The sequence below is a fragment of the Macrotis lagotis genome, chromosome 4 (assembly GCF_037893015.1).
Source record: "Macrotis lagotis isolate mMagLag1 chromosome 4, bilby.v1.9.chrom.fasta, whole genome shotgun sequence".
Taxonomy (NCBI): Eukaryota; Metazoa; Chordata; class Mammalia; order Peramelemorphia; family Peramelidae; genus Macrotis; species Macrotis lagotis.
In genome coordinates this window covers 129,930,615-129,946,833 of record NC_133661.1, presented here as the reverse complement: position 1 = coordinate 129,946,833, position 16,219 = coordinate 129,930,615, and the positions used below count along the sequence as shown (strand labels likewise).

General features: G+C 38.2%; 1 protein-coding gene across 2 annotated transcripts in view; it reads left to right on the top strand.

Annotated features, from left to right (window-relative positions):
* Positions 1-7,579, top strand: part of AKAP13 (A-kinase anchoring protein 13) — a 129,952-nt gene extending 122,373 nt beyond the window's left edge. For both annotated transcript variants that reach the window (XM_074234143.1, XM_074234144.1), the window contains 2 exons: positions 704-1,037; positions 1,942-7,579. In XM_074234143.1, coding sequence (XP_074090244.1) covers positions 704-1,037; positions 1,942-1,991 — 384 coding nt within the window. In that variant the 3' untranslated portion in view covers positions 1,992-7,579. The remainder of the gene's footprint in view (positions 1-703; positions 1,038-1,941) is intronic.
* The last annotated feature ends 8,640 nt before the right edge of the window (positions 7,580-16,219 follow it).

Here is a 16,219-nt window from a genome sequence, read left to right as displayed (position 1 = left end):
GATGAGGAAAACTGAGACAAATGGGTTAAATGACTTGCCCAGGAACATACAGATAAGGGTCTGATGCCAAATTTGAACTCGGGTCTTACTGACTCTGGGCTGTGCTTTCTCCACTGTTCCAGCAGCTATTTCATTGGTAGATGGAGTTTTTGTTTTTGTTTTTAGGTTTTTGCAAGGCAAATAGGGTTAAGTGGCTTGCTCAAGGCCACACAGCTAGGTAATGATTAAGTGTCTGAGGCCGGATTTGAACTCAGGTACTCCTGACTCCAGGGCCAGTGCTCTATCCACTGCACCACCTAGCTACCCCTGGATGCAGTTTTCTTACTGAGTTTAGACATAGTAACATAGTATACTAGGATACTATCAATAAAACTCCTTTTCTGGTCAGTCTAATATGAGGCTTCATCGTATTTTTTTCTTGATATCCCTGTACTATGATTATTTTGGAATGTTAGCGTTTTTTTAAATTTTTTATTTCTTTCTTCATCCATGTGCACATGTATATTTTTAAGTTAGAAAATTTCCTTCCACCCTCTTTCCCATCCCCTCAGTGGTGAACAGTCAGGTTAGCATTGTATATATTTTTGATAAACATGTTTATAGATGAGTCATTTTCAATATGAGGAATTATATTAAGAGAAATAATAGATAATTTTTATAATAGAATATTAGTTTTAAAATATTATTCCTTTGTCACGTGCAGATTTCACATCAACATGGTAAATTGATGCGGATTCCAGTCTTCTTCCCCAACCCTGAGGAACCCCCCCAGCTACCAGCACCTTCGATATCACAATCAGGGTCTTTGGACTCAGAACTTTCAATATCCCCCAAAAGGAACAGCATCTCTCGGACACACAAAGACAAAGGTCCATTCCACTTACTCAGTTCTACCAGCCAGGCAAGTAAAGTATCAGAGGGGCAGAGCCAAATCCCAGTCTCCACCTCTACCTCCACACGCCTCTTTGGTTTAGCAAAGCCAAAGGAAAAGAAGGAGAAGAAGAAGAAGAGCAAGGGAGGCCGTTCACAGCCCAGTGGTAAGTCAGAAAAGAACCACTATTCTTGCCTTGGATCTTTTTTTTTTTTTTTAATTTGGCTGGTTGAATTAAAGGAAGAGAACAGAAGAGTCTGAGTTTGCTTTCTGTTATTGGAACTTACCTCCAAGTCTATAACCTGATCTCCTAAATTCAGAGATCAGTGGAGATCTAAACTATATACTTAAATTCTACAAATGTTTCTGAGCATCACTGCAGGAGATCTAAAAGTAGAGGATCCTGTATTTAACTTTAGGGGCCTTAAGATTCTAGTAGGAGGGAGATTTCCAAACACGCATACATATGCTTGTACATATAGAAATTTAGCAGTTAGTATGCAATATTAAAGTTCCAAAATGTACGGAACTTATAGTAAGCAGTTTGGGGGGGGGGTGCTCAAAAAGAGGGGTATTTCTGCTCTAGATTTCCTAAAAGGGGATTCTTTTTCCCTTTGGTGGGGGAAGGTATGTGAAGAGAGAGGGGAGTACCTGGGAAATTAAGATTATTCATACTTGGTGTGTCAGTATTTTTCTGTATATGTGTATTTATACATGCATATAATAAACACATGCATGTGTGTATGTATTATGCCCATATATATGTATATGTGTGGATCTAGCCTAGTTTCACAAAAATTAAGAAGTAGTGAATAGTACAGGATCCTACTTTTTGTCAGAACCTGTATTAGGTCAGAAAGACTTTCCAGGAACTGTATTTTTGAAATAGGAAAGAGGTGGGGGGGTAGGGGGGGTAATTATAAGTATGTACTTCACATTTTTTAAGAATAAAAATTAACCATATATATTAATAATAGATATTAGTACAATGGTGATAGAGGCAAATTTTCAGATTTTTTTTTCTTTACTTTTCAATTAATTTTCCTTGTTTGGGGTGTCCTTTTTTTCAGATGGTCATTCATCAGAAGCACCAGCAGAGGGTGAAGAGATCTTCTGCTGATGGTTGGGTTTTTGTTCTACCAAGATAGAAACTATTGAAATATGACACACCATCATCATCACCAGCTCTGCCTTCTCCACTGCTAACACATGGGCTTTACACAATGGGAACTTTCCTTCTCTTTGCTGTTAAGAAACACATGACAGTGCTCTCCTGGATCCTGGATTTGATGGAAATAAATTAAGTATTGGGGTGTGGAAGGGACCCAGTTTACTTTGGCCATGACTTGTGAATACCAAGGATTTTAGGATGGAGTATACTCCACTCAGGATGTGTAAATAGGTATCGCCAGCACCCTGGGAGTGCAGGAGGATTTACCCTTCCTTGGATGTTAAAAGTATGAAAGGCATGCATGTCTCTAACTTTATTTTATCAGGTATAGACAGCTAAAAAAAAACAGCACGCCATTCAGTCCTTGCAGTGTGGCATGTATGGATGTACACATGTTTGAATTTCATGTGTGTATACATTTGTCTGTGAGTTGTAGATAGCATGTGGAGAGTTGGGTTAGCTTAGCTCAGCCCAAAAGGAAGATACCTGATGATTATTCAGGTAGCATGTAGATATTAAATATCTCATTCTTTGCTTGCCCTTTCTCCCCATTCCTTTCACACTTCCTTCCTGCTTAGCATGTATTCATTTTAGAAGGGAAGTCTGATGATGGTATGAGAAGAAAGGGGGGGGGAAAGCCTTCCATTTGCAGTTAGAAGTTTTGTGTAGCACCTGGATGTTGACGGTTTGTTGGAATCCCAAAAGGATGGTGTTCACCTCCATCTTTATATTCCTTAGAGACTTAGGAAAAATGGAAACTCATCAGTTGACTTTCCAGAGTACTTGTCTGCACAGATGGTATATCGAATTCTCACCTATCAAGGGAGCACATCCTGTGTCAGCTTTAATTTTCTGAACTGGGAAGACATTTGTTTATTTGTCACTGATTATTCAAATCTGTTGACATCTCCTGGAACTATTCCTGAGAACCTTCCATGTGAACCAACTAATGCTTCCTCTACTAATAAGTATAACTGGACTGGATGACAGTTCTTTGCTCCAAAATAGTATAAGGAATGACTTTTCAACAATCAAATTCAGTACCCTCTCTTGCTCTGTAAGCCCAATTTCATCTTTGTGTTATCTGCTGGTTTAGGGACTGAGGTCAGTTGCATTTGGGAATCCATATATTGGCATTTCATGAATAAAGATGAAAAAGAGGGCTGGCAGAAAAAGAAAAAATACATAGTTTCTGAACTCAGTGTTTAATAGGATTTTTCAGGAGACCTCAGCAGATTTTGAATTGTTGACACAAAAAAAAGAAAGCAGGAAAGAAACTAGAGGACAACTGGATGACTGTTGTCTCCTTACTATGGAGCAAGTAATCATATCTGCTGCTTTTTTTCCCCCACTATATTTTGATTTGTATTTGCTTGAAGCATTTCCAGAAAGCTGTTTTGTTGAAGACAGCTCACTGACTATGTTTTGTTTGTTTTTTCTTTTTCTTTTTCCAAATCCACCACAGTACTAGCCTTTGAGGTTCCCTATATACAGCATGTGGTCCTCATCACATCATCCCAACCTCCTATCCCACACCCCAGTAGAGGAGGACTGCAAAATATTCTGTTCTTCAAGTGAGGTTCTTGAAACCCATTTCCCCTCAGGCACATGGGGGCTTTGAAAGTACTTTTTTTCTTTTCTTTTTTAAACAAAACTATTATTTGGTGCTTGTTAATGAATTGCAAGCTGGTCTTGCAGATTGGAGATATTTATCTTTCTGTTTTTTTGAAAGAGATCTGGTTTAAAAAATTTTAGTTTAGTTTAGTTTTGTTTATTTATTTTATTTTGTTAAAGGATATGCATAATATCCCAATGGTTAAAACTGTCTCACTAAAGCAAAAAAGTGAGATGATACCACTTCTCACTCCTCAGTGTGCTACTTTAAAATGAATAAATCTTTCACCTGGGGCTGCCTTTAAGGCCAAGTAATTCTATAGATAAAAATGATGAGGGGGGAAAATGAAAGATTCGTACTCCTTTCTTTCTCCCTCCCCATCTCTTCCTTCTCCATTTCTAGATGAAGAGAAAAGGGACTATCATGTTGCTTGAGTTAAGAATTCAAGAAACTTGCCACCTTTTAGTTCTATTTATTCACTTTGACTTCTTACGTTTTCCTACCCTTCTGGTACAGGGATATAAAAACAAATCTGCGATCTATTCAATGAGAATTCATCCTAAAAGAAAAAAATTCCAAAAAGCAAAGTACTTCATTCCCCATGTACCCTTATGTTTACAGAATATTTTAGAAGAGATTTTGAGCCCCAGAAAAGTGTAAACAAAGCAACTCTTATCAAATCCATTATTAGAGAACTTGTTTCTCTTTTTTCCCTGTTGGCTGAATGGGTCTGGCAGTTCACCTAGCATCAGGTGCCCCCACAGTGTTTTGATCTCCCATAAATAGAATAGTAGGGTCTTAGAAGGACAGAGGAATGGAAAGAACTCAGTTCTCAGCTGGGTGGCTTTAGCCCCGATGTAAATACAACTACAGGATGTGCAATACTGAAACAAAATTGACATTTCTAGAGCTCCTTATTATCAAAGTGCGTGTATAGTAAGCTGCCCCTTCCCCTCTTCCCCCTGTGCCCGTCCCCCCACCCACCCAATAATCCTCCACGTAGATCCGGGTTTAAAATGGAAGAAAAGTGTTAGTACTGATCACATTTCCCTTCTCAAATGAACTGTTCTAAACAGAAACACATTTAAATAATTACACATTGCTGCACAATTGGATCTAGTTTGATTTGAAAGTCCCTACCCAGTTGTAATATTTTGTTTAGGATATGGGGACCTTTTTTTTTCCTTTTTCTTTTTTTTTTAATACAAAACCACTGATTTGGTTCTTGTTAGACAGGTTTAGGATCAGGACACAGGTAGGTAGTCTCATTGCACTTTACCCAGAGCTACCCAACTTTACACATGATTCTGGTTGCTGTATTAAGGGAAGTCCACTTATCCAGAGCATCCACTTCTGTGAGCCTTGGTCATCCTCCTATCCCTTTGAAATGGAACTCTCAGTGCTTTCATTCTGAGTTTAAGAAATTAACTTCTTGCTTCTTCTCTTTTATTTTACTTAGTGTGAAAATCACCTTGAGATCTAATCCTGGTTACTGAAAAGTAGAAGTTGGACTGACTCTATCTGGCTTTCTATACTGTGACTAGGGTTAGTTTCCATGGTAATTTGGTTTTGGGATTTTTTCCTTGTTCCTGATATAGGATGATATATTTAATCCACCAAGAGAGAGAAAAGATGCTGAAGGGGGATTATCAGAGTATTTAGGACCTTTACAGATAATAGTGCCTAGTTTTACAAATTTAAATGGGTTTCATAAAATCAGGTTTCACCTTCAATTAAATATTATCATCTCAGTAAGTTTTGTCATAATTCAATGCCATATGCACTTTAAAATCTCCCATCTGTAGCTTGATTATGAGACAATCAAAATGACAAATATTTTTTTCTTAGAAATAAAGGTTAGAAACTGCCAAAGCCAGAATGCTGCAGACAATTCAGTTTTTGCCAATACTTCTGCCCCTTCTCTGTCTTCTAGGTTAGGTAAGCTTGTGGGGACGGAATCAGTCTCAAAAAATCTATTCACTGTTTGAGTCCAAAGGAAAGAAAAGATAAACTATACCTTTTGTCTTTCATGTCTTGGGGTAATACCACTGACAAGTTATCCCTTTCGATAACTGTCCTTCCCCCTTCCCTCCCAATCTGTGAGTAGTTCAATATAGTATTGAGAGGTATAAAGACCCGGTATTTGTTTTACTAAAATTAAATCAGTGTCCCATCAAACAAGTTTTAAGACTGATAATCTGGGAGCACATTCTTTTCTCCAGATATTTTTTGTAGGAGTATTTTGTATCTATCTCCTTTTGGATTACAGCCCCTCTGATTTCTTAGTCCTGCCTCTAAGGATTCTCAATGTAGCATTATCAAACAAGTGAAGCAAGTAAAAGGCAGTGCAATTTAAAAGGGGTACTTTAGGCCCCCTAAAAAGCTATCTTTAAATCCCCCAAACACTTTGCATTTCCTAGTAGATGAAGGTAGCAAGTCAAGACCTAATCATATTATTGCAGAGCACAATGTGGAAAGATGACAGAAGGGAAGTGGACCAAATGGAGGCAGGAAGGAGAGACTGTAAAAATTGTATTTTGTTCTCTAGCAAGTTCAGTAACTTTTCTGCATTCCTATGTAGCAAGAAGTCACCTTCCAAAAAGGATATTTTTTCCACCAAGGCAAAATTCCATATATTGTGCCTGTATGAAACAGTTTACAATCTGCATACTGACCTTCTAAATTTTAAAGTCCTTGAAATCTGGAAAAAAATAATTGTTCAGATTAGACTGTTTTTACATAAAGGAAGATAAGATGTTGGGTGACAGTAATGGAAGGAGGTATGAAGTTTTTTTTAATTAGCAAGACCATTTTGGAAGCTAATGTAGAATTTGATAAAATACACCATTTATCAGTGATTCATTTCAAAGGCTGCACATTTGCTCTGATTCATTTTTGTTACATAGAAAGGATGACAAGGTGTTTGTTTCAGGGTTTTTGTTTTTGTTTTTGATCTTAGAGTAACATTCCTAGTTAACCAGAGCTCTTGAATCTGCCACCTGCTGGTCAGGTTTATAAAATTAAAAAATATAATTTAATATGCCGCCTTTAAATTAAAAAGCAAACAAAACAAAGCACTTTTCTAAGTGCTGATCTTATTTCACTTGCTAGAAGAACAGGCCATGGTTCCTTCTTTCTCCATCAATGTAGGTAAATTTAAGGACAGACAAACTGAACTGGCTGATAACCTCTCCAGCTGTGGAAAAATCAGAAGCCTTCTATAGAAAAGTGAATACTGAAAGCTATTCTATAAAATGTATTTTCCATCATCTTCCACTGTCTAGAGAGAAGCCCACACATATCAATTTATACTCCAAAAAAGCATTAAATTATTTCATTCCTAGCTCCTTGGATCCAATTTTAATCTATTTGTAATAGATGGGCGCTTTGTGATAATTAGTAGATGGATGTTGCCTAATAATATGCTATGTGGTTGTGATATTCTCTGCCTTTTTTTAAACGTGGTAATGGTGGTTCTAAAGCACTGACAAAGAGATATGTCCAGTTCAGTCTGTCTGTGGTTAAAGTTTAGCCTTGTTGTATTTTCTCTGTTTTCTTTTACTGATATGGAGTGCACTAGCAAATGTCATCGAATGTTCAAGAGGATAGCTGTAGCACACCTCATACCTCTGCTTTCAATTTAATTTTTGTAATGCTTTTATAAGCATTTACCTTGCTAGATTCTATTAAAAAAATGGGTTAAAAAGCCCATTTCCTGTATGTTAATTTGTAATTATTGTAAAGCAGTAAATACTGTAAAATTTTTGGTTTGCTTTTTTTAGTGTGACTGTGATTTTGTTCACAGCACACTGACTTTGTAACAAGCGTTTATTTATCTTTCTAGTTACCAGCTTAAAAATTCTTGTAAAGTTCCCCCTCCCCCATCTCAAATAAATAAAGAAAAAAATTTCTTTTGAATCTACTAGATGTTGATGAGTTATTCTTGCTTATTAGGGAGAGGGAAGTAGGTGTGGGAAAGGCCAGAAGAATGTCTTACAGTTCAAAATTCTAGGATTTCCTAAGATATGGCAAGTCCCCCCAAAAGCCAGGGACAGGGCTTCTTAACCTATTTTGTGTCTTTGGATTCCTCTTGCAGTATTAGTGAAACCTATGGCCCCCCTTCTTAGAATAGTATTTTTAAATGCATAAAGTGAAATACTTAGGATTATAAAGGAAATTATTGTTATTATAATTTTTTTAAAGTTCCAGATCCTAGGTTAAGAACCCTGTGCTAGGAGATTAATAAGAGAGGGGCAGTTCAGCCTGTCAGGCTGGACTGGCACTAATATGCCTACATTCAGCAAAACTTGGACCACCTGTGGGACTGAGAAAACTAGGAGTCTGGCCATTGAACCCAGACCTCCAAAGTAGATTGTCTGCAGGTCTCTGAAGCCAGAAATGCATGTCTTGTTGTAAGGTCCCAAAATACTTAGTCATGCTCCCATTTCATAAACTTTTCAGAGATTTGTTTTTTAAACCTTTGCCTAATCTTTTTATCAGATTTAAAGTTTTTAATTTTAGATAAGTTGGGCTTTATCACATTTCAAGAATGAGAATGGACAGGAAGCTCATTCTACTGGTAACTGGGTAATAGCAGGAGAAATGAAAAGCTTCCAGCAAACTCCCTGTGACCAACTGGTGGGAAGTCATGGACAAAAGATTCAAAGAAGAAGCTAATGTGGATGAGTTGCATTTGGCATTGTTAGAGGGAGCTCCTGAATCAAAATCACAAACCTGTTTATTATAATATCTAAGTCAATTTTTATTGAAACAATAGACAATATATTTTGATTTTGCCATTTTAGTGAGAGCTCTGAGATAGCTCAGCTTGTTAACTAAAGCATTTAGTAAGCTCACAGGGGGCCGCATAAAATCCACACCGTCCTGCTGGCTGCATTTTGGACAAGTCTGATCTTAGTGAAATATTATACATTTATATAAGAAGTAATAACAATTTTGAAAGTCTTAAAGTCAGATCTTTTTAACACTGGGGAGGCCCCAGTAAGATCTTGTTTTCCTATCAGTTTTATTTAAAATTCTTTTTTAGAGGTAAAGAAGATCTTGTTTTCTTGTGACTCCACAGTCCAGCATATCTCCGGAAAGCCTGCTGAGGTACAAAGCAGCATTGTTTCTCTTCTCCTCAGGACACTGGTTTCTCATTCTAATCTGCTAGATTTCTCCTTTCCAGTGTTTAGATTTGACATTCATGGGCAAGTACCCAGAATCATATTTCAGAGCTAGAAGGGTCTTAGAAATAATCTCCCACCCCATCATTCAACAGACAAATGGCAAAAAAAAAAGGTTAACGAATAAAATGACTTTTCTAAGACAACATGATTAAATGGCAAAATTGGAAGCATACTCTAGGCTCCAGTCTCCTGGTTCAACTTTTTTTCAGAATATTTTTAAATAATTGAAGAAAATCCTTACATTCAGTTAGAAGTTGATAAAATGAAAATTAATTTTGTTTTCACATCCAAGTTCACAAATACTCCCTGAAATTGTGGGTCCCTGGTTAAAAAACCTTTGTGTTAGAGGGAAAGGTTCTAGAATCTGGAGAGACATGTGTGGTAACATAATTAGGAACAAGAGGATTCAACTGGGGCAGTTATCTCCATTAGGAAATAAGAAAATGTCCGTGGGAGAATGGAGCATGGCGCCATTCACAGGTGACCTGGCTAATTCTTTTTGCCCCTCTACCCTCTGGCCCAGTTTGATCTCCCTCTGCCAGGCTCCATTCTCCAATCTCCAGCTGCCATTGCTGCTGCTTTGTGTCTAAGTTACAGACTTGACCTCTTTCTCCCTGGCCCAAGTGCTGGCCTCTCTCCTCTTTTCATATGGTAATTACTTGCTCCACACAGTTATAAATAGAAGCCAGCTAGGGTTTGGGCTTTTGCTCCTCCTCTTTCCGAGGAAACATCTGAATTTGTCCTAGCCTAGGGACCTAGGAGAACCCCTTGGGAAAATTGGCTGAAGGTCTATGTGTCTCATCATCCTAAAATTGTTCTTCCTGTTGTATTAGTTTAAATCCCAGGTCTTCCTTTTAACTTCTTTTGCATTTCCTCCCCTCCATCCCCAACTTGCTTATCTCCCCAGCTAAGCCTTTTTAAATCTTTCTGAGACTTTGATGCCTGGATAATAATAATTTGGGGAGGGACTCCTGCATCTCTCTGCTGATAGAGATTCGCCTCTGGACTCCAAACTTGGAGACAGGGTTCCTCTACTCCTTTCTAAATGATAATCTGAAAAATGATCATCTCTAAGTCTGAAGATATATTAGGCAGTATGGGACCTCTCAAAAATATCCTGTACTGATTCCCATTTTGCACAGAGCACTGGCCCTGGAGTCAGGAGTACCTGGGTTCAAATCCAGCCTCAGACACTTAATAATTACCTAGTTGTGTGGCCTTGGGCAAGCCACTTAACCCTATTTGCCTTGCAGAAACCTAAAGACTGAAGGGCTACAGAGGACATGGATTGGTCTTACCCAGAGAAGACCAAAATTTGCAAAGTGGAACTCATTCTCTTTCTGCTGAAACCTGCCCCTTTTCCTAATTTCTCTATTTCTGTTAGGCACCACCACCCTTCTAGTCATCCAAGTTGGTTATCTCGGAGCTAACATCTACTCTTCAATCTAAATCACACCCTACCTTGAAAGCCTTGCCTATTCTACTTTCACAAAATCTCCCAGCTACCACCCTAATACATAACTCAAGTATCTATCACCTTTCACCTGAACTATTATTTGCAATACACTCCTCACCTGTCTCCATCTGTATTATACCACATTCCCCCTTCTCCATATAGCTGCCAAATTGAGATTACTACAATACTGGTAATTACTACAATACTGCTGCTTATCCAGATACTTCTGTGTTTCTCTGCTACCCCTATGATAAAATAGAAATTTCTAGGTTTGACATTTAAAAGGAATTCATGATCAGGTTTACTTTTGTGGCCTGATTTCACCTTATTCTTTGTTTCTGCCATCCTGCACTACTTGCTATTGCTCACACGTGATATACAGTCTTCTCCTTCCATGGCTTTGCATAGGCTGACCCCCATGCTCTCTTTCCTCACTGTTGACCTCTTAGAGTCCCTAGCTCCCTTTCCCCAACCTTTAGTTTTCCAACTTCCCAAACAAAGACTACCTTGTGTATATCTTGCCTTGTCAAAAATATAAACTCCAGGATTGTTACATTTTAATTACAGTCCCTAGTGTTTAATAAGGTTTCTTGTACTTGTTGTCTTCCCCATTAGAATGTAAGCTTCTTGTAAGAAGGGTTTGTTTAAAAAAATAAGAGGAATTGTCCTATTTTTGTGTCAGCACCCTAGCACCAGGTCTAAGCCATAGCTGCTTAATAACTGCCTATGAATTGAATGGAAAAGATAACATATAAACATTCTAAATTCACTGATCAATAGGGCCCATTCAAGCCATGTGAAATGACTTTGTCACTTCAAATTTCACATCTCTCATATATATCTTGTTTTCTTCAAAATTTTTTAAATTAAAAAAATTTATTTTATCTTCTACCCTTTTCCCCCAACCCTGACATTAAAAAGAATAACAACACTAAACTCCTGGGACAGAGCCAAGATGACAGAATAAAGGCGGGGACTCCCATGAGCTGTTTCCCAACACACTCCAAATACCTTTAAATAATGACTCACCAAATTCTAGAGCGACAGGACCCACAAAAAGACTGAGTGAAAATTTTCTGGCCCAAAACAAATTGGAAGATCCACAGGAAGGATCTATTATATCAGGGTTAGAGCCCACAACATAGCCCAGGTTATACCAGAGCAAACTATCTCTAACAATTCAGGAACAAAGAGGGGTGCCTGGGTCTGTGAGAGTGGGGAAGGTTTCCAGACCTCTCAACCCAAGGATTGCCAAGTACAACTTGGAAGGTCAGCAGGAAAACTGACACAATGGGGGTGGGGGAGAGCAATCCAGTGCAGGCCTCCAAATAGACCTGACCCCAGGGGCCCAGGAGAAGGCCCCAAGAAGCCACTCAGCAGCTGCTTCCAGAGTGTTCAGCCCATGGATGGTAAGGGGGTTGTGGAAGAGTGCAGAGATCTCTGCTGGCCCTAAGGTAGAACTTTGTGGCTTTGCCCACCCTCAAATCCAGGTTGCAGGCTAGGGTCCCAGTCTCAAAAAGAACACAGAGCTCACTGGGGCCAGAGCAGAGCCAGGACTCTCCTCAGAGCTCCAGGGCAGAAGGCAGTGCTTGTGGTCATCTACAGACCAGAGCACGGGCCAAGAGAGTAGTCATAGCCTCTTATAAGACCTTGGAGGAATTAAGAACCTGCAGGTCCCTTAAAACAGCTACAAAACCCCTCAAAAGCTTGGGGCAATGCGTCTTCCACCCTGAAACAGAACCCCACCTTAACAAAGAGTTAAAATCAAGTCATATGTTGGGAAAATGAGCAAACAAGAAAAGAAAAAAAAATCTGACCATAGACTATTACTTTGGTCCTATGGAGGATCAAAATAGACACTCAGAACATAACATAGTCAAAGCTTCTGAATTCAGAACCTCCAAGAAAATGTGAATTAGTCTCAGGCTATGAAAGGACCCAAAAAAGATTTTTAAAATCATATAAGGGAGGTAGAAGAAAAATTGGGTAGAGAAATGAGAGCAATGTGGGGAAATCATGGAAACCAGGTCAGCAGCTTAGTGAAAGAAATACAAAAACTTAAAAATCAATTTGGGTCAAATGGAAAACTCTCCAAAAGTACAAAAGGCCTATGATGAGAAGAATGCCTTAAAAAGAATAACTGACCAGATGGAAAAGGAGATAAAAACTCTGAGGAAAAACAATTCCTTCAAATGTAGAATGGAGCTAAGGGAAGCTGATGACTTTGTGAGAAATCAAGAAACAATAAAACGAAAAGAATGAAAAACTAGAAGAAAATGTGAAATATCTCACTGGAAAAACAAGTGATCTGGAAAAAAATCCAGGAGAGAGAATTTCAAAATTATTAGACTACTGAAAGTTATAACTAAAAAAAAGAGCTTTGACTTCATTTATCAAGAAATTCTCAGGAAACTGCCCTGAGATCCTAGAAGCAGAGAGTAAATTAGAAATTGAAAGAATTCACCAATCACCTCATGAAAGAGAACCCAAAATGAAAACTGCCAGGAATATTATAGCCAAATTTCAGAATTCCCAAGTCCAGGCGAAAACATTACAAGCAGCCAGAAAAAAACAATTCAATTATCTTGGAACTACAGTCAGAATAACAGAAAATTTAGCAGCTTCTACATTAAGGGACCACAGGGCTTGGAATATATTCCATAAGGCAAAAGAGTTTACAACTGAGAATCAACTATCCAGCAAAACTGAACATCGTCTTTCAGGCAAAAGATGGACATTCAATGAAACAGGGGACTTTCAAACTTTCCTGATGAAACATCCAGAACTGAGCAGAAAGTTTGATCTTCAAGTAGAGGAAGGACTCCAGTGAAACATAAAGATTGTGGAGGGGAAGAACAAATCATGAGGGACTTAATGACATTGAACTCTTGTATTCCTGCACAGGAAGATGAAACTGATAACTTATATGGACCTTCTTATTTATTATGGCAGTTAGATGGAGCATATATAGACAAGGCATAAGTGGGATTTGAATGTGAAGACATAATATATTAAAAAGGTGAAGTTAATGGGGGAGAAAGAAATATACTGGGAGAAAGGGAAAGAAGAGGTAGAATGGGGTAAGTTATTTCAAATAAAAGGCAAGAAAAGGCTTTTACAGTAGGGAGGGAAGATGTGGGGAGTGAATGAGCCTTACTCTTGTGGGAAGTGGCTCAGAGTTGGAATAACATACATACTCAATTGAATATAGAATTCTATCTTATCCTAGAGGAAAATAAGAGAGGAAAGGGATGGGAGAAAGGGGAATGGGGAGAAGAGGGGTGTAAGTGATAGAAGAGAGGGAAAATTTGGGAGAGGATAGTCAGATGCAACACTTTTTTGAGGAGGGACAGGATGGAAAGGAGAGAGAGACACTATACTAAATGGGGGGGGCATAGGATTGAAGGAAATACAGTTAGCAATAGCAACTGTGGGAAAAAAATTTTGAAGCAATTTCTCTGATGGACTTATGATAAACAATGCTATCCATCCCAAAGACAGAGCTGATGGTGTCTGAATACAGATTGCAATATGCTTTTTTTCTCCTTGTTTTATTTTTTTGAGATTTCTCTTTGTGGGGGTAGTATATTTTCTTTTACAACATGACTACTGTAGTAATTTTTCTTGTAGCTACACATTTTTAACCTATGCCAAATAACTTGCTTTCTCAATGGGGAAGTAAAGGGGAGAGGAAAGGAGAGAATTTGGAGTTCAAGATTTTGGAAGTACATGTTGAAACTTGCTTTAACATGTAACTGAAGGAAAAAAAATTAAAAATTTTAAGAAATAAATGTTAAAAAAAAGAATAGAACTCCTTAAAAAACAATTAGCAATAATAATCATCCTTGTAATATATATACATAGTTGAAACAAATTCCTGCATTGACCATGTCCAAAAACCTTGTTTCAATTTTTCTCTCATTCCTTCACTCTCACACAAAGTGGCTAGCATGATTCCAAGGGCTCTTTGGAATAGTGATTGGTCATTGAGTTGACTAGAGTTCTTAAGTCTTCCAGACTTCATGGATATTGTTAAGGTATAAATTATTCTAATTCTGCTCACTTCATTCTGTTATCAGTTCACAGAAATCTTTCCAATCTTCTCTGAAACTATTCCCTATCCATCTTCTCCAGAAGATGGTCACCTCCCTAGTTCAGACTTTCATCACCTTTTTCCTAGTCTATTTGTAAATAGCCTTCCCCTTGGTCTCCCTGCCTCAAGTCTCTTCCTTTCAATCCAATCATCATACAGCTGCCAAAGGGACTAACCTAAAACAGATCACATTGTGTCATCTCCCACTCAATAATTCCCTTATAACCTAGAATCAAATAGAAAATCTTTGGGAATTTAAGAATCTTCACAATTACTTTACAATCTTCTTATACTTCTTCCATGGACTCCAATTTGGTCTAGTAATACCATTGGTAAAATTCCAGACATACTTGCTATTTCATGAACTGGACACTTCATCTCCTGTCTCTTTGCCTTGTACTGATTGTTCCCCTGTGCTTGGATTATTTTTCCTCCTAAACTCCAGTCCCTGAAGTCTCTTAACTTCTTACATGACTGAAATGATGCCTTCTTAGTCCCACAGTCACACGAGCCTTCCCTTTTAAGGTTATCTCCCCTTCTACTCTGTATGTATTTTCATTGTGCTTATTCATTCACATGTTGACTCCCCCTTTAGTATGTAAGCTCCTTGGGAGGCAGGGACTTTTGTTTCTGCTTTTCCTTTTATCCCCAGAGCCTTACCTGGTTCCTGGGACATAATAAGTCCTTAGTGATTGATTACTGATTAATTGACTTTGATATCTGGTGATGCTTAAATCTCACTTGCAAATTTTAGGATGCTAAGATAACTTCTCTGAGCCTCTCTCCTCTGATTGCTGACATACCTTCCTTCCATCACCAGTCCTGAACATAAAGAAGGATGGGTCCTCCCATGAATGATGCTTTCCATCAAAGGACCAGGCTTCAGGAATAATCATCTTTGCTACTGAAATGACCAGAACCCTCTTGAGGAAATCTATGCCAACCTGGGGAAGAGGAAGGTTAGCAAAAAGAATAAAGGAAGTCCTCCTAAACGTTCCCTGTGTTACATTCTATTAAATGTGACTTGCTGTCTCACTTAAACTCTCTGGTTAGCTGTCTGTCTTACTATTTCTGACTTTCTTAATTTCTTAATTTCTGACTGCTCTTAATTTCGCTTTCCTTATGACTTCCCTTAAAACCTCTCCCAGCCTGATGTATAAGATAGAAAGCAATAAAAACCATTCATCTGTAACCAAAGTAGACAACTTTGAAAGACTACTGTTTACCCAATTCTTCTTAGGTCAGATTTCCCATCCTTAATTCTGGTGTCAGAATATAGACCTGCAACAGATATCCCCTTCTATAGTCTGCTTTCCAACCCCACAAATTTTCAGGTTTATACTGATCTTATAATTGATTCCCTTACCCATGAACTCCAACTCCTATCAATGGGTCTAATGGACTGTGATGATAAGGTCTCTTCTCTATCTGGTTTTCAGGGCCTCAGGCTTTCTTACATGTATCAATATTTTTGTTGTTTAGTTGTGTTCAACTCTTCATGATTCCCTTAGAGTTTTCTTGGCAAAGATACTGGAGTGGTTTTCCATTTCCATCTCCAACTCATTTTACAGATGAACTCCAGGGCTAGCCTCTAACCACTATACCAACTACCTGCCATATCTGTGTCATCTACAAAATAAGAAAGTTTCCCTTCTTCCTACAACCCCAGTTTCAGGAGCAGAAATGGGACTATATTTGGATTGTTTGTCAGAATTTGGGGGAAAAAAAGTTGCCCAAGTCTATAATTTAAGAAAATCAAATTTTTAAAGCATAGAAAGTAATAACAATATCCCAATGTCTCAGAAAAGTTTGCCTAGAATGGTC